Source organism: Astatotilapia calliptera, chromosome 15 (genome assembly GCF_900246225.1).
Source record: "Astatotilapia calliptera chromosome 15, fAstCal1.2, whole genome shotgun sequence".
NCBI lineage: Eukaryota > Metazoa > Chordata > Actinopteri > Cichliformes > Cichlidae > Astatotilapia > Astatotilapia calliptera.
Genome location: NC_039316.1, coordinates 20,215,281 through 20,230,565, shown reverse-complemented (window position 1 = coordinate 20,230,565; position 15,285 = coordinate 20,215,281). Strand labels below are relative to the sequence as shown.

The 15,285-nt window shown below is 40.1% G+C and overlaps 1 protein-coding gene across 3 annotated transcripts in view; it reads right to left on the bottom strand.

Annotated features, from left to right (window-relative positions):
- galnt14 (UDP-N-acetyl-alpha-D-galactosamine:polypeptide N-acetylgalactosaminyltransferase 14 (GalNAc-T14)) overlaps nt 1-15,285 on the bottom strand; it is a 241,706-nt gene that overhangs the window by 39,107 nt on the left and 187,314 nt on the right. For all 3 annotated transcript variants that reach the window (XM_026142693.1, XM_026142694.1, XM_026142695.1), the window contains exons 8-9: nt 14,800-14,884; nt 2,401-2,504 (exon numbers count right to left, since the gene is read on the bottom strand). In XM_026142693.1, the coding sequence (XP_025998478.1) occupies nt 2,401-2,504; nt 14,800-14,884 (189 nt within the window). The remainder of the gene's footprint in view (nt 1-2,400; nt 2,505-14,799; nt 14,885-15,285) is intronic.

The window sequence follows — 15,285 nt, the reverse complement described above, 5'->3', positions numbered from 1 at the left end:
GTTCTAAGGTGCAATTAAAACCCAGGAGGGCATGGAGCTACCTGCCAAGGAGCAGCAGGTAAGCGCATAGCCCCTCCTGATAGCCCTCAATGTCTAAGTGTATTTAAAATTGAGAGGTGGGCAACGACGCCAGGGGTGAGGTGTACACCCTGATGGCAATTTGGACTCCGTGATTGTGCCCACCCCCAAGATCCTATATGTATGTGTAATGAGAGTGTGAATAATGTGAATGTCTAAGTTGTGGGATAAAATTGAGGCAGAGGCAGCCAGAAGGGGACAGAGGGGGGGGGGGGGGGGGGGTAGCCTCCTCTGCACCCTGGTGACATACCCCTACTCCAAGGCCCTGCATGTGTGGGTGGTTGTGGTGGAGCGGGAAGAGAGAGGCAGCTGGAGATGGGGAGGGAAGGAAGGGAGGGGCAGGTAACCCCTCCCTGGGGCCAGCTCCCCCGCTGACCCCAGTAGGCACTCCCACACTCCGCGACCCGCCAGGGAAAAGGGGCCCAGGCCCATCCAGACCGGGGCCCAGTGCAGCAGCGCCTCCCGGCCCCACAGAGCCCGGGACAGTCCACCCAACCCCACCACAGAGAAAACTGCACCCACCCCATCATCCACTCATCTTCCAGACTACATAAGACAGTAAACGCCCAGGCTGAGATCTTCCTCCACCTCTCCTGTATCTCCCCCTCCTGCAGAGAGAGTTCCTGAAGAGAGGAAAGCTCCTGCAAGATGTGACCATCTCCCCCACCAGTTGAAGAGCCCCCCCAGGTGGTTCGACGCACCGGCGGCACCCCGCTCCAGGGCCGGGCCCCTCGCACTGTTATTTAAGATTGATTATGATTAGGAAATAATAGCAGCGTTTGGTATAAAATGAAAAAAGCAAACTAGCCCATTTCCTCCTTCAAGTGAAAGCTAACGTTTTAAATATTTAACTAAAACCATGATTTTTTCCCTTAAGGTAATAATCCTACAAATTTTGTGACGATGTTCAAGTTTGCAGACATCCAGCAGGTTTCTCTGTGATGTTATGATGTTTTTAGATGGTCAGTTTGGCGACTTATTTTGTAGTTACACAGGAGAAGTCAGTTCATTTCAATAAACGTAAAAAAATCCTACATGCTGTTTTCCAGTGTTAAAAATCAGCGCAACTGGCAGTAAGCTGCATGTTGCAAACATTAGCAAATAAGATTGAGTGCTTGACTAATATTTTTTCCTGCTTATATTTTGTACCTTGAGAAATAATAATGAATGCAGTCGTTATTTAATTTAACACAGAATACCTTAATTTGCCACAGAAGAGAAGAGACGATAAGGGAAGAGAGAAGAAGAATCTGTAGAATTTGTTAACTCCTTACATTTGGTAATAACTCCTCTGATAAAAGGACCAATCTGCGTTACTTGATGTGTTTTTGCATAATGTGAAATCTGCAGGGAAGAACACCTTATATTTGGACTTTTAAATGTTTTGGGATAAAGGATCAATCACACAACCATAAAGCAAAATGCAATAAATAACAAATCATATAAAACATAAAAAACACTGTTCAAAAGACCAGTGGCAGCTAGGACAAATGCATTTTTAAGTCTGCACATTGGCATTCAGTAAATTAAACGTTTTTGGCTAACCTGGCTACGATCAGCCAGGTTAGAGTGGACCTGATCCCATACAAATGACTCAGGTTATCCTGCTGTTTTGATGCACATTGTAAGTACACCTTGCACTAAATCATTAAAAATGCATGACAATCATCAGTCATGGTTCGAACTCGAGCTAATTTAATTGCACTTATGTCTGAATCAGTTTTATGGCCCTCGTACTGACAAAGACACCATCCACAGCCTGACAGAAGACACATTTGGACCTAATCTGATTTACTTTGGACTCTTATGCCCAGTCATGGCACAGGAAAATAGTCTGTGGGCTAATCTGAGCTGAGCTCCAGATGTGGAGTTGTGACTGTGTCACTGTGGCCAGACTCACCCCGAAGCAACACTGGCAGTTAAAGCCTAATGCAGCTCATAGGAAACTGAAAATGTGGGCCTCCTTTGGTCCAAAGATACATTCCAGTTTCTTTGCAGTGAGAGTGGACTGACTGAATGTAAATAAACCAAAAGATACTGATGAAAATGCAGCTTGAGCTATTTATTTTGTGTTTCATAAATGGATGGTTGACTTTTTGCTAATGTTAGGATATAATGGTTTCACTGGTTTAGTCCATTTGAGATGGGTGGTCTGTAACAACAAAAATAAAATGATTTTAAAAATGTAGAAGTGGCAAAAATGGAATTACTCAACAGAAAACATCATTAATATTACTGCTTAAACCGTTAATATTAGTTTCCAATGTTTTACGAGTTCCCTCTAAACTTCACAGCACCTTTCTTCCAAGTACGATGACTCACCAAAGTTCTCACCACCCCAAATGTCCATGGCAGTGTCGTATTTTCCAAGGTGATTGAACCAGGACCTGTCAATCACAAACAGTCCGCCTGCAATGATGGGGGTCCTGTGAGAGAAACAACAAAAGGGGGAAAATAAGGGAGTCACAAGATGAGAAAAACATTTCCTTGTAATTTGTAATTAAGTCCTAAGCATGTCTACTAGATTTATGTCTCACTACTGACCCGAAAACATCCAGAGATGACAAAACAGATAAAAAAAAACATTTATGAAAAGGGAGTTTCAAAAGCATAAATCTTCACTACCTTCACTACCCTAACTTTTTAGCTACACATAAACATGTGAAAGAAAAGTAAAAGCTTCAGCCCTCACACGTGCTTGTGCTGCTTACATTTGTCCTCACATTTCTCCAGAATCTCATCAGATCTAATCCAAACACGAGGAGCTCCTGTGTAGTTTCTCTTTGAGTTTTGCCGTTTCCTTTCTGTTTGCCATAACGCAAACACACACACACACAATCACACAGACACATGCAGGACAATGAGACGACTGAATAGCTGAAGGCCAGCACGCGCCATCAAATACCCTCTGTTTATCAACAATTATCCCGCTGTCATCGCCTGCAAATAGCACCCCGAGTGTGTGTGTCCGTATGTGGGTGGCAGAACATAAACTCTTTTCAAGCTCAATTTGTCCTTGTGTGTTTAAAGGAATGTAGCAGTGTGTGTGTGTGTGTGTGTATAAGACTTTGACTGCAGAAAGTGAGGATGTTAAATGGCATAAAATAACTTGGCAAATGCAATGAATAGGATGAGACAAACAAGACTGCGTTTATTTGTGGACATTTATGTGTATGTGTCCCTATCTTTATGAGGACTGATGCTCGAGGGCTATTTTTTCTCTAGAGTGTCGAGGCCGATCGGACAACACCACACAGTGCAGCAGCGATGATGTGACATAGGACTGGAACAGCAGAAATCTCAGTAATGATCATTTAAGAAATTAAGCTCAAAAGTTACGGGAATGCAGACCTCATCACAATCGACCGCCCACCGCGTTCCTTTTTCAGATGACGTTACCGCAGTGTCACTTAAATAAAGCTACTTTCAGCTTCTCCCTTATTCACAAAAGGTGACCACAGCGAGTCTGTCTGCACACTTCGAGCTTTTACAGGATCTTTTTCTTGTTAGACAAATGTTTAAATCACTGCATTATGGAGCAGTTTCACTGAAATGAGTAACAATAATAATAATAACATTATTATTTGTATTGCAGTTTCTGATACAGATACAAAGTGCTTTTCAGTTTGGAGAAAACACACATTAGAAAAGGGTGCATACATACAAAAATGTGTTTTCAGCAGTAATTTAACCAAAGCACAGATTGACCTTGGGTCCGTTCTTCGTACCTCGCTAAGTAAGTTAGCTGGATTTGATTGTTGACGATTTTGCGTGATCTTGGATCGTTCGGTTCTCCAAAGCTCATCCGGGACTTGCTGTCATAGCAACAGATCCGTAAGCGTAAACCTGCTCGGGAGCAGGCTTACTTTATGTAAACAGGATTAGATCGCGGCCACTCAGGTATGTCCGCTTCACTTATACGAAAGCAACAGCGATATTTTACCACTGTTTTACCATAAATAAATATTATCAATGTAACTAAAGTTAATGCAGTATTTGATCCTTTTATTGATTTCATACAGATACATACAGGCCATTTCCTAAAAAAAGGGAAATGTACTATTAATCATTCTATTTCATGTATTTGATTATTTCAGATGTAATTCATATTTTAGAGTAGTAATTGTAAATTACTTCGTGTAATCAAGATGAGAGACCACGGCTATAAAAGCGAAGGTGGATTTGGGAAGCCTGTCGCAGCCATGTCCTGTCCGTATACGCGAGCCACCCATTGCGGAAGGTGCAAGATTGATAAGGAGAGTTTTCAGAATTCAGCGTATATTGCGGGATAGACAGGATCCTTTAGCTCAGCGCGACAGTGTGCTCATAGAGAGATATCGATTTTCCCGTGAGGGTATTATTTACTTAACCAACTTGTTGACGAGGGGGTGCAGGACCACCACCTGTCTTTGTTTGCTCTGCCCTTTTCTTGGTTGCTGTTATAAACAAACAGATTATTTCAGGGTCTCTTTCCAAGAGACTAAAAGCAATATAAGTGATAAATATTACCATTCTGTAGAATATTCTTATATTTCACTTTTACTTGTTCCCATGTTCTAGTGGGTCCTGTCGTGGCTCTAATGTGAAAGAGGATATAATGTAATATAATATAATATAATATAATATAATATAATATAATATAATATAATATAATATAGTGTAATATAATAAATTTACCCTACCGCCTACTGGTGTTGGCCAGAGGGGCCGATGGCGCGATATGGCAGCCTCGCTTCTGTCAGTCTGCCGCAGGGCAGCTGTGGCTACAACCGTAGCTGCCTCCACCAGTGTGTGAATGTGAGAGTGAATGAATAGTGGTATTGTAAAGCGCTTTGGGTGCCTTGAAGAGCGCTATATAGATCCACTCCATTATTATTATTATTATTAAATTACTTACGAGTTTAATTTGTCAGCAACTTTCTGCCAGCCCTCTCTCCTTGCTTTTGCAGCCTTTGCAGTGTTCCCTTGCGTTTTAATTAAACTCTGAAACTCCTGAAATCCCTCAATCAAGAGTTCTTGCTCTGCTGCCAAAAAATACAGAGTGCGCTCCTTCGACATTTTCGCCGACCAATCAAAGGGTTGCCGATCAATGTTTCTACTATCGATGCGTAGCCCCTGTTAAGCCACCCAGTTATCTCACATTACTTCATCCAGCTATACTAATCGTCAACAACAGGTGTGTTCGGAGAACCGGAATAGCGAGCTCAAAGTTAGCGCGATGATTTGATCTTGGATGTAGTAAGCGAGGTACGAAGAACGGACCCCTGACCGGAGGAGCTTAGGAAGGCTGTTCCAAAGGTTCCTGCAGCCTTGTGTCTGAATTTAAAAGAAGACCACAGTACAGTGAAAAGACTCTGACCAGATGATTGGACAGGCCAACTAATGCAATAATAGGAGGAGCCTGCCCATGAAATTACTACATTTTACAATGAATTCTGAATGTTGCCCAATGAAGGGAAGCTAGATTAGAGGTGATAAGCAGGCACAGGCATGTTTTTGTTAGCAGTTGTGGACTAAATGAAGACAAGCTACGAAGGACTGAGAAATACAGGGAGTGCAGAATTATTAGGCAAGTTGTATCTTTGAGGAATAATTTTATTATTGAACAACAACCATGTTCTCAATGAACCCAAAAAACTCATTAATATCAAAGCTGAATGTTTTTGGAAGTTGTTTTTAGTTTTAGCTATTTTAGGGGGATATCTGTGTGTGCAGGTGACTATTACTGTGCATAATTATTAGGCAACTTAACAAAAAACAAATATATACCCATTTCAAGTATTTATTTTTACCAGTGAAACCAATATAACATCTCCACATTCACAAATATACATTTCTGACATTCAAAAACAAAACAAAAACAAATCAGCGACCAATATAGCCACCTTTCTTTGCAAGGACACTCAAAAGCCTGCCATCCATGGATTCTGTCAGTGTTTTGATCTGTTCACCATCAACATTGCGTGCAGCAGCAACCACAGCCTCCCAGACACTGTTCAGAGAGGTGTACTGTTTTCCCTCCTTGTAAATCTCACATTTGATGATGGACCACAGGTTCTCAATGGGGTTCAGATCAGGTGAACAAGGAGGCCATGTCATTAGTTTTTCTTCTTTTATACCCTTTCTTGCCAGCCACGCTGTGGAGTACTTGGACGCGTGTGATGGAGCATTGTCCTGCATGAAAATCATGTTTTTCTTGAAGGATGCAGACTTCTTCCTGTACCACTGCTTGAAGAAGGTGTCTTCCAGAAACTGGCAGTAGGACTGGGAGTTGAGCTTGACTCCATCCTCAACCCGAAAAGGCCCCACAAGCTCATCTTTGATGATACCAGCCCAAACCAGTACTCCACCTCCACCTTGCTGGCGTCTGAGTCGGACTGGAGCTCTCTGCCCTTTACCAATCCAGCCACGGGCCCATCCATCTGGCCCATCAAGACTCACTCTCATTTCATCAGTCCATAAAACCTTAGAAAAATCAGTCTTGAGATATTTCTTGGCCCAGTCTTGACGTTTCAGCTTGTGTGTCTTGTTCAGTGGTGGTCGTCTTTCAGCCTTTCTTACCTTGGCCATGTCTCTGAGTATTGCACACCTTGTGCTTTTGGGCACTCCAGTGATGTTGCAGCTCTGAAATATGGCCAAACTGGTGGCAAGTGGCATCTTGGCAGCTGCACGCTTGACTTTTCTCAGTTCATGGGCAGTTATTTTGCGCCTTGGTTTTTCCACACGCTTCTTGCGACCCTGTTGACTATTTTGAATGAAACGCTTGATTGTTCGATGATCACGCTGCAGAAGCTTTGCAATTTTGAGACTGCTGCATCCCTCTGCAAGATATCTCACTATTTTTGACTTTTTCTGAGCCTGTCAAGTCCTTCTTTTGACCCATTTTGCCAAAGGAAAGGACATTGCCTAATAATTATGCACACCTGATATAGGGTGTTGATGTCATTAGACCACACCCCTTCTCATTACAGAGATGCACATCACCTAATATGCTTAATTGGTAGTAGGCTTTCGAGCCTATACAGCTTGGAGTAAGACAACATGCATGAAGAGGATGATGTGGACAAAATACTCATTTGCCTAATAATTCTGCACTCCCTGTACACATAAAAAATTAATTACAGAATTAAAGACAGCAGAGAATGAAACTGAGCACTAAAAGTTTCAGACCCCTGGTTGACAGCAAAGGTTTGATTATTTTTTTTTTATGTTGCAGTAAGTAAGTACCAAAATACATTTACAGTGTTTATCATCAATGCAGAGGAGAAAACAGGACATGCAGGATAAATATGGGAAAATGTGGTGCAGCAGAAGTTTTCAACTATACTGCAGCTGGCACATCCACTAAATATTGTAGTAAAGATATTATATGGATGGATAGATGGTGATTTTATGCACGCAGTTTTTATGTTATTACTGAGACGGCTGCTAAGTGGTGAAACTTGTTTCTAGAAGTAAATTAATACTAGATGGAAATGTTTGCATGGTTGAAACACCAGGATAAGAGTAAATGAAAGCACTTCTAAATGTTCAACTGCCCCTGTGTGTTTATTTGTTCCAAAAACTGATGCTGTTAAAAAAAAAGTGGTGAAAAGCACCCCAACTCATCTCCTCGAGTATCTGTGTTACAGGTTACAGTGCATATATATGATGTATGTGGTTGTAAAGGTTAGGGTTGGAGGCTTTGAAATACATAATGCCAATCATGGTCTTCATACGTATAGTTTATAAATGCAAAAATGGTAACTCTTGGTAACGAGGTTGACATGGCAGATAAAAGCATTGCATTGACTTGCAGGTAGAAACCATGACAGTGAACAAGCTACAACGTTTCCACAATCTTTCTACATCCATCTCCAAAAAACAAACACAGGGACACACACACACACACGCACCATATGTGATTGCCTGCCCCGCTGCCTCCACCAAAACATAAAAATAAAAACCATGCATGAAGTCAGGCAGTCATAAGTTGGCACAGCAGCAAATCTGGGTTCCTGCCACCAATCTGACTTATGACGAAGGAGCAGTGCCAAAGTTTATTATTTATAACCGTGCATGTGTGTTTGCTCTGTGGCTCTTGTGGCTTCCCTTTGTTTGTTTGTTCATCTCTCCACAGCAAATGATTTGTCAGGCATCGATGATTTGAGGTTTTGTAAACTTTTAGCGTATTAGGTTTTTCATCACAGCCAATGTGTCCTTATGCAACCTGCTTTCATTTCCAAGGCATCAAGCTCAGCAGTGCAGGGTTGGTGTTGTGAAGGGGCGGATTTTAGTCTAAACCACAATGTTTCACTAAATTTAAACTAAACTTGAGTAGCTTTAAGTGCCAGTGTCGAACCACCAAAGGAGCCAAAGATTTCTTGTGCTTCTGAGAGTTAGTTTATGTGTCTCTTGCTTTTAGTTCAGCTTTAGATGACGTCAGGTTTGTTAGTTCCCCTTTGTGTTCTCATGATGTTCCTTCAGTCTTCTCGCTCTCTGTTTTTCCTTTTGTCTGTTTGTGTCAAGTTAGTGCTGTCTCCCCATTCTGCTGTGGCTCTCTTCCATATTTTATTTTGGCGACTGTTGTTCCGTGTGTTGGTTCCCCCGACTCATTAAGTTAATTATTCTCAGTTGTGTTCCCACCTGTTACCTCTGCCCTCGTTATCCTGTGTGTGTGTGTGTGTGTGTGTGTGTGTGTGTGTGTGTGTGTGTGTGTGTGTGTGTATTGTCTCAGTCTTGCTTTGTTGCATCGTCCTTCATGGTTGTTTTGTTTCTTGTGAATAACTCTTGTGAGTTAACAGCATTAAAGCCGATTTTTGTGTTTATTCAGGATGATCACATATGGAGAAACTAAAACTATTGCAACAAAAACAAAAGAACACTAAATGTTAAAGCAACACAGGAAAGAAAGAGAAGACACTGGAAACACGGAAACTAGTGGTGAACAGACAGGGAAACACAGGGAGGCTAGAATAACAAATAGATTCAAATCAAAACTTAAGCATCATATCACAAAAAAACTCAGCATCACTCAAAACCACAGAAACTTAACTAAAAGACCAAAAAGAAAAGAAAAGTTCATTTTATATAAGTTTGTTTAGTAAGTACACAATATTGTTTCAATTATTTATATTTTTTTCCACACAGTTTTAGTTGTTAGGTTTAGAAAATAACAATTTTGACTAATTGTTCACTTGGGTTTGGCAACTAAACTACTTGGCAGTGTTTAGGAAAAAGAAAATGATTTGGATAAAAATAACAGTGTAATTAAAGGTTAGAAGTCAAACTTCTCTTTCATAATATATACATATATGGCCTCAGTCAACACCTGTCTGAGAAAGGTTGGAGGTTTTACTTACATGACCTTAGAAGGCTGCCTCTGTAAACAGCAGTTATTTTAACCCAATCAAAATTGACCACTATTGTTATTTTTCTGATGAGGTCAGCCTGCCACAACCCTGCTGAGGTCACTGCAGTAATAATAGGTCAGAGCAGGATGATTAATTTCTTACTGATTTCTGAACTGCATTTTTTTTTTATTCTAGCAGTGGTGGGGCACATCAGCACTGCCATTAATCACAGCACCCCACAGAAAATTACATTATGTAGACATAGAAGCTTTTTTTAAGCACTACTCTGACAGTCTGTGATTGTGGGCCATTACTGCCATTTTAAATTAATTATGTATTGGGGCTTTTTATTAAAAATTAGTCTACATGCAGTATAGCACATAAGGTAACCAACATTAGTTAGTCAGCTGCATTTACTGTGGTCTATTTGGAATTTTATGAATTCAGCAGTTTTTTTCTAGTACTGGTTCACAACAACACATCTCGATGCACTTTTTATACTAACGTAATGATCCTGCAATATTAAAGAAAGAAACCCAATGATCTGATGGGTGATACCGATTAACAAGCACTTGAAAATGGGGAGAAAGAACTCCCTTTTTACAGGAAGGAACCCCCAGAAGAACCAAACCCAGAGAAAAGCAGCCACCTACTATGTGTGGTTGGAGGTTGACGGTAGATAATAGTTACTGGAAGCATCATGATGAAGGATGGTTCAGGGTCACCTGATCCAACAGTAAGTTTAAGCTTTATGAAAAAGGAACCTTTTAAGAACCTCTTAACAATGTAGTGTATGCTGTACAGTGCAGCGAGGAATGCCCAGACCTCTACATTGGAGAGACCAAACAGCCACTTCATAAACGCATGGTACAACATAGAAGAGCCACCTCCACGGGACAAGACTCGGTGGTCTATGTGCATCTAAAGGACAAAGGTCACTCCTTCGAGGATGCCAATGTTCACATTTTGGACAGAGAGGACAGATGGTTTGAAAGAGGAGTAAAAGAGGCCATCTATGTCCACTGTGAGTGACCATCTTTGAACAGAGGCGGTAGTTTATGACACCAACTGTCTGCCATCTACAATCCAGTTTTGAGATCCCTTCCCAGACGCCTTAATGCCCACTCACATCCTGGGCCGTCTGACCTCAAGAAGTCACATGATAGGGTGGGCCTAGGTTTCACAATTAGCTCATCGAAACCTTGGCTGATTGTGACCTACGCCCGTTTTCACACCTTGGCTCATTTGATTAGGTAGAGGATAATTAGGGGGTCCATTGTCCCTCTCGGGGGCTAATGAGGTCTGATAAACTTACATGCATTCATAATAAACAACCTATAGAGAAATTTAGACTGTAAAGACAAAAGTTTAAGCTCATTGTACAAAAACAAGATATTCATTATATATACTTCATATTATACATATATCATTACTCTATATTTGAATAGAACATACATAACAAATACAAAAATTCCACAAAGAGAAGGATGACAATGGGTTCAGGTTTTTTTAATAAAAGCAGAAAAATGGGCCTGAAAGGCAAAATCAGTAGATTTTTGTTTTTAATAACTTCCCAAAGGCAAATGTAAACACATGAAAAACTATTGCACACCGAGGAATGCGTTTCTGGAAGGCATAGCTGCATTTCTATTTGCCAATGTGGACTTAATAAAAGGAAATATTGGGTGTAAATTTTGATGCTGTTTTAGTTTTATGCGCCTCAGTTTTCGACCATTTCTTTGACTGCTCTCTGTCTATATGTTTCTGAACGTTTATGCACAAAAAAACACAAAAGTGAAGAAAACCTTCACAGTTTAGCTTTAAAAGTATCAATAATAAGAAAATAATAAGAAATCTGGTTTGAAATGAGTAACAAGCACATGAGTGTGGCAAGTTTATTATAAGATAAAATAAAAAGTATAAATAATTGGACCAAAAAGCTATTCCAACAAAAATATTATAGAAATGGGTTAAAAAGGGAATTTGAAGGTGGTACAATTTGGTGTAGCAGAGAAATATTACTTTGCTAAGAATAAGTGAGGTGAGCTATATGGTGAAAGACTGCAGGGGTTTGGGTTTGATTCCACCCGGACTGTTTTCTAAAAAAGTTACATTTGGTGAGCAATATTAAAAACCACCATCAGCTTACGTTTAATTTAAAGTCTGGTACCTTTGACCTAACAGTGCCAATGGATGCTACAGGCTGTTCTGCACCTGCATCATCAATTACTATAAATCACACTACTGCAAACTCCACAGTTCCATAATCTGCACCTACTGTCTAGTATAACCTTTGGCAAAAGTACAGTATCATCGTTTTAAAAAAATAATATAAATTTAATCAGAACATCACAACTTTTATATAAAATATCAACTTTTTTGTTTGTATGTATGCTTGGTGGTATTTGTTGAGCTGTTTGAAATTACCAGCCACTCTGTAGGTGCGGACGTTTTCCCAGATTAACTTTGTTGACATCAGCAAGCATGAACACATGACAGGGATGACAAGAGGACGACAAGTCTGTGATCAAATGAGCACAGACAGGACCATAGGGTGTCACTACTTTCTGATTTGTTGAGTATCTCAATTGCATCAGTGGGAAGGGACACCGGGATGCGTCAGATGAAAAATTAACTAAGCTGGTAACACGTATCAATTTGCCAATAACACAGATGTAGCATGAGACATCTTTAAATGTATCAAACCTGCAGACGCAGCATCCAAATAACTGGTGGCTGTGGTAGAGAGGAGGCCACTGAAAGAACTGCCATTAATCCAGGCCACCCACTGAACCACTTACTGGAAAGGCAGAGCTTTCTGTAATAACATTTTCAGCTTTCAGCTCCACTGCCAAATGACAGAAATACTTTTACCTCACACCACAACACCTGTATTCATTTTCTTTAGATTTTTGCTCCTTGTTGTATTATACTCTGCCTTTTTACATGGCATTATATTATCTTATTTATTGTTTTATGCAGTGGGTGCTTTCTAAAATCGAATTGTCCTGATTTCCTTTGCATAACTTTTACCTTACTGATAGCGTTGGTGTTACGGTCATTGTGCCTGCTCGGTGTACTTTTACAACTATAAGTAAAATGAATTGATGCAGCTTGGTAATGAAAAAATCAACCACCCACATCACCAATAACCTTTTGCAGTACCAACCATGCTCATTTTAATTATTCAGTTAATAGTAGCTCGTGTATCTGCAGCAATCCTGGCAGCATGACTGAGGAGGGCACGGTACGACTTTGAGGAGTTACACTCGTGTCTCTTTGGAAGCAAAAGGAGGTCATTCATCACCTCGCACAGCTTACTTTAAGTGTGATCCCACTGGAAAACCAACAGAAATGTGTTGAGGATATTCTGAACTGCCATGTACTGTGCTAACCTGCTCTAACACCTTGAGAAAAGATTGAATTTATTTACCACTTGTCCCTTAAACATATTTATAATTTATCCCATGTTATTTTACAGTTGGCCATAATGCTATAGTTTAGACATTGCTGTTGTAACTTTGCTCTACATACTATCCCGGGTTTGTTTGTGGTAGCTTTATGTTACAGTTTACATCCATGCGTATGTTTTTAAAGCAAATACTACTGAAACATAAGATCATTTGAATTTTCTTCTGTTGAAAGGTCAATTTCTGGTAAATTACACAATAGTTTGTCCCTTTGTTCAGATCTTACATCCAAAACAGGTGTGGGGGAGGGGCCGGCCCAGCACTTCCTGTTTATATGGGGTTTATATCATGATGTCATTGATTGCATCACTGGGCGACTGTGGCTCAGGGGGTTGGGAAGCGTATCTATAACCGGAAGGTCGCCGGTTCGATCCCCGAGCTCTCTGTCCTGATCATTGTGTCCCTGGGCAAGACACTTTACCCTACTTGCCTACTGGTGTTGGCCAGAGGGGCCGATGGCGCGATATGGCAGCCTCGCTTCTGTCAGTCTGCCCCAGGGCAGCTGTGGCTACAACTGTAGCTTGCATTCTCCAGTGTGTGAATGTGAGAGTGAATGAATAGTGGCATTGTAAAGCGCTTTGGGTGCCTTGAAAAGCGCTATATAAATCCAATCCATTATTATTGGGTACAACCAAATGGTTTTTCCTTTTTGCATAGTGAAGTTGTTTTCTTTTCAAACCATTTATTTGTGTAAATGAGTTTGTAAATTAGATGAATAATCTTATTCCTGTTTCTTTGTTTAGATTTCGTTGTTTGGTTTAGCCTTTTTTTTTTAAACAGTAGAGACTAATGAGGTTCAGGTGTGTGTAAAATTCTGTAAAATATAAAAGTGAGATTTTGACAACAGAGGTCGTTTTAAGATGGCAGAATGGAGATGCCAGAAAAAAAAAATACACTAAAAAGAAATTTGACCAGTCTGCTGATGCTGTCTACTTATCACCTTTCTTACCATTTGCACTACTTTACCTCACATAAAGAAAAATAATTTTGCACTTTTATAACTGTGGCTACAATCCTCCATCCACGTGTATGTTTCTAATTTGGCACAGAGATTCATAATATGATTCAAAGTAGCTTGATTTCGTTGTGCAGCCTGTAAATGTGGTCCAGTGTATGGTTATAATTATAGATGAGTAAGGAGGGCTGGATCTATCCAAATCCAGCCCTCCTTGTTTTGTCTTATGGTCATGTTATATTTTAAGATACTGAGTTGTTCTGCTTTATTGAAGCTCTTTGTTATAGGTTGTTGTCCTTTCCAACATTGGGGATAAGCAAAGCAGATTATTTTTACTTTATCTGCTTTTATCTTAATTGGTTATTAATGAAAGCTGCTAGAATGTTATTCCAGATCATTCTGGCCCACTTTAACCTCTGCTTGTAGACAGAAATATGTTATTGGTGGAGTTAAATACTGCTAAAAATGTTGAGTCAAATATTTTTTCTTCTGCAGAGTCCCTAATAATAATTATGCTGTATGGATCAATCGCACACACACATAAAAATACACACACACTTTATTTAGCAACAAGTAAAACCCTGCACTCAAGTCTGTAAAACGATACATATGAAAATGTTATCTATTTATTTCACCGTCAGCATCTTCTGGATTTGGTGAAAATTTAAAACATTTACTCTTCAAGTTTTTAATGAACTTAATTGTCCAAAATTCACCCTAAGAAGACAACTAAACCCGTGCTATTACACTTTTTCCTTTTCATCCTTTCATCAGACTTCAGTGCATCTCTTTCCTTTTGTCTCCTCACTCCCCCTCTTGTCCTTTGTTCCTACTCTTTAACCTCCTCTTCTCTGCCTTCTCTGTTTCCACTTGTCTGCACTTACTTAATGAGCCCTGGGTTCAGAATCTATACACCCACAGTTATACATTTTAATGTTTGAGTTTTTGTGTATGCGTGCATTACTTGATTGGCTGGGTCGGGTCAGTCCGGCGGGCTCTCTGTTCAGGCGACAACTGCTCCCACTTAAAATGGAGACTCCAATCAAAGCCTGAGGGAGAACAACAGAGTAAAGAACATGCTTTAAATAATACTGAGTACAGAGGCTACTGTGCTGTACCAAAACATCAAGGTCACTGTTATGCTATGCTTTCTTTAGAATATGTATATAAAATAGTTAATGAAAAGACAAATAGAGATATATTTTATTTTTCTGATACTAGAGGAAAAACTTCAGCAAAGAAAATGTTGTGTTGGCTTGTGTAGTTTTTTGTGTGCTTACAGTCCACCAGGTCACGGATTAGCTACCACAGTACTCCCCCTCCACTCTCTGTTGGCATGTCTTTAGACTTCAACATGTGTGTGAATGTCAGGATCAATGCAGATGGATCTGATGACCGTCTTTTTTATGATTTCAGCGACAGGTTCATCTATAATTAAAATGCTCTTTAT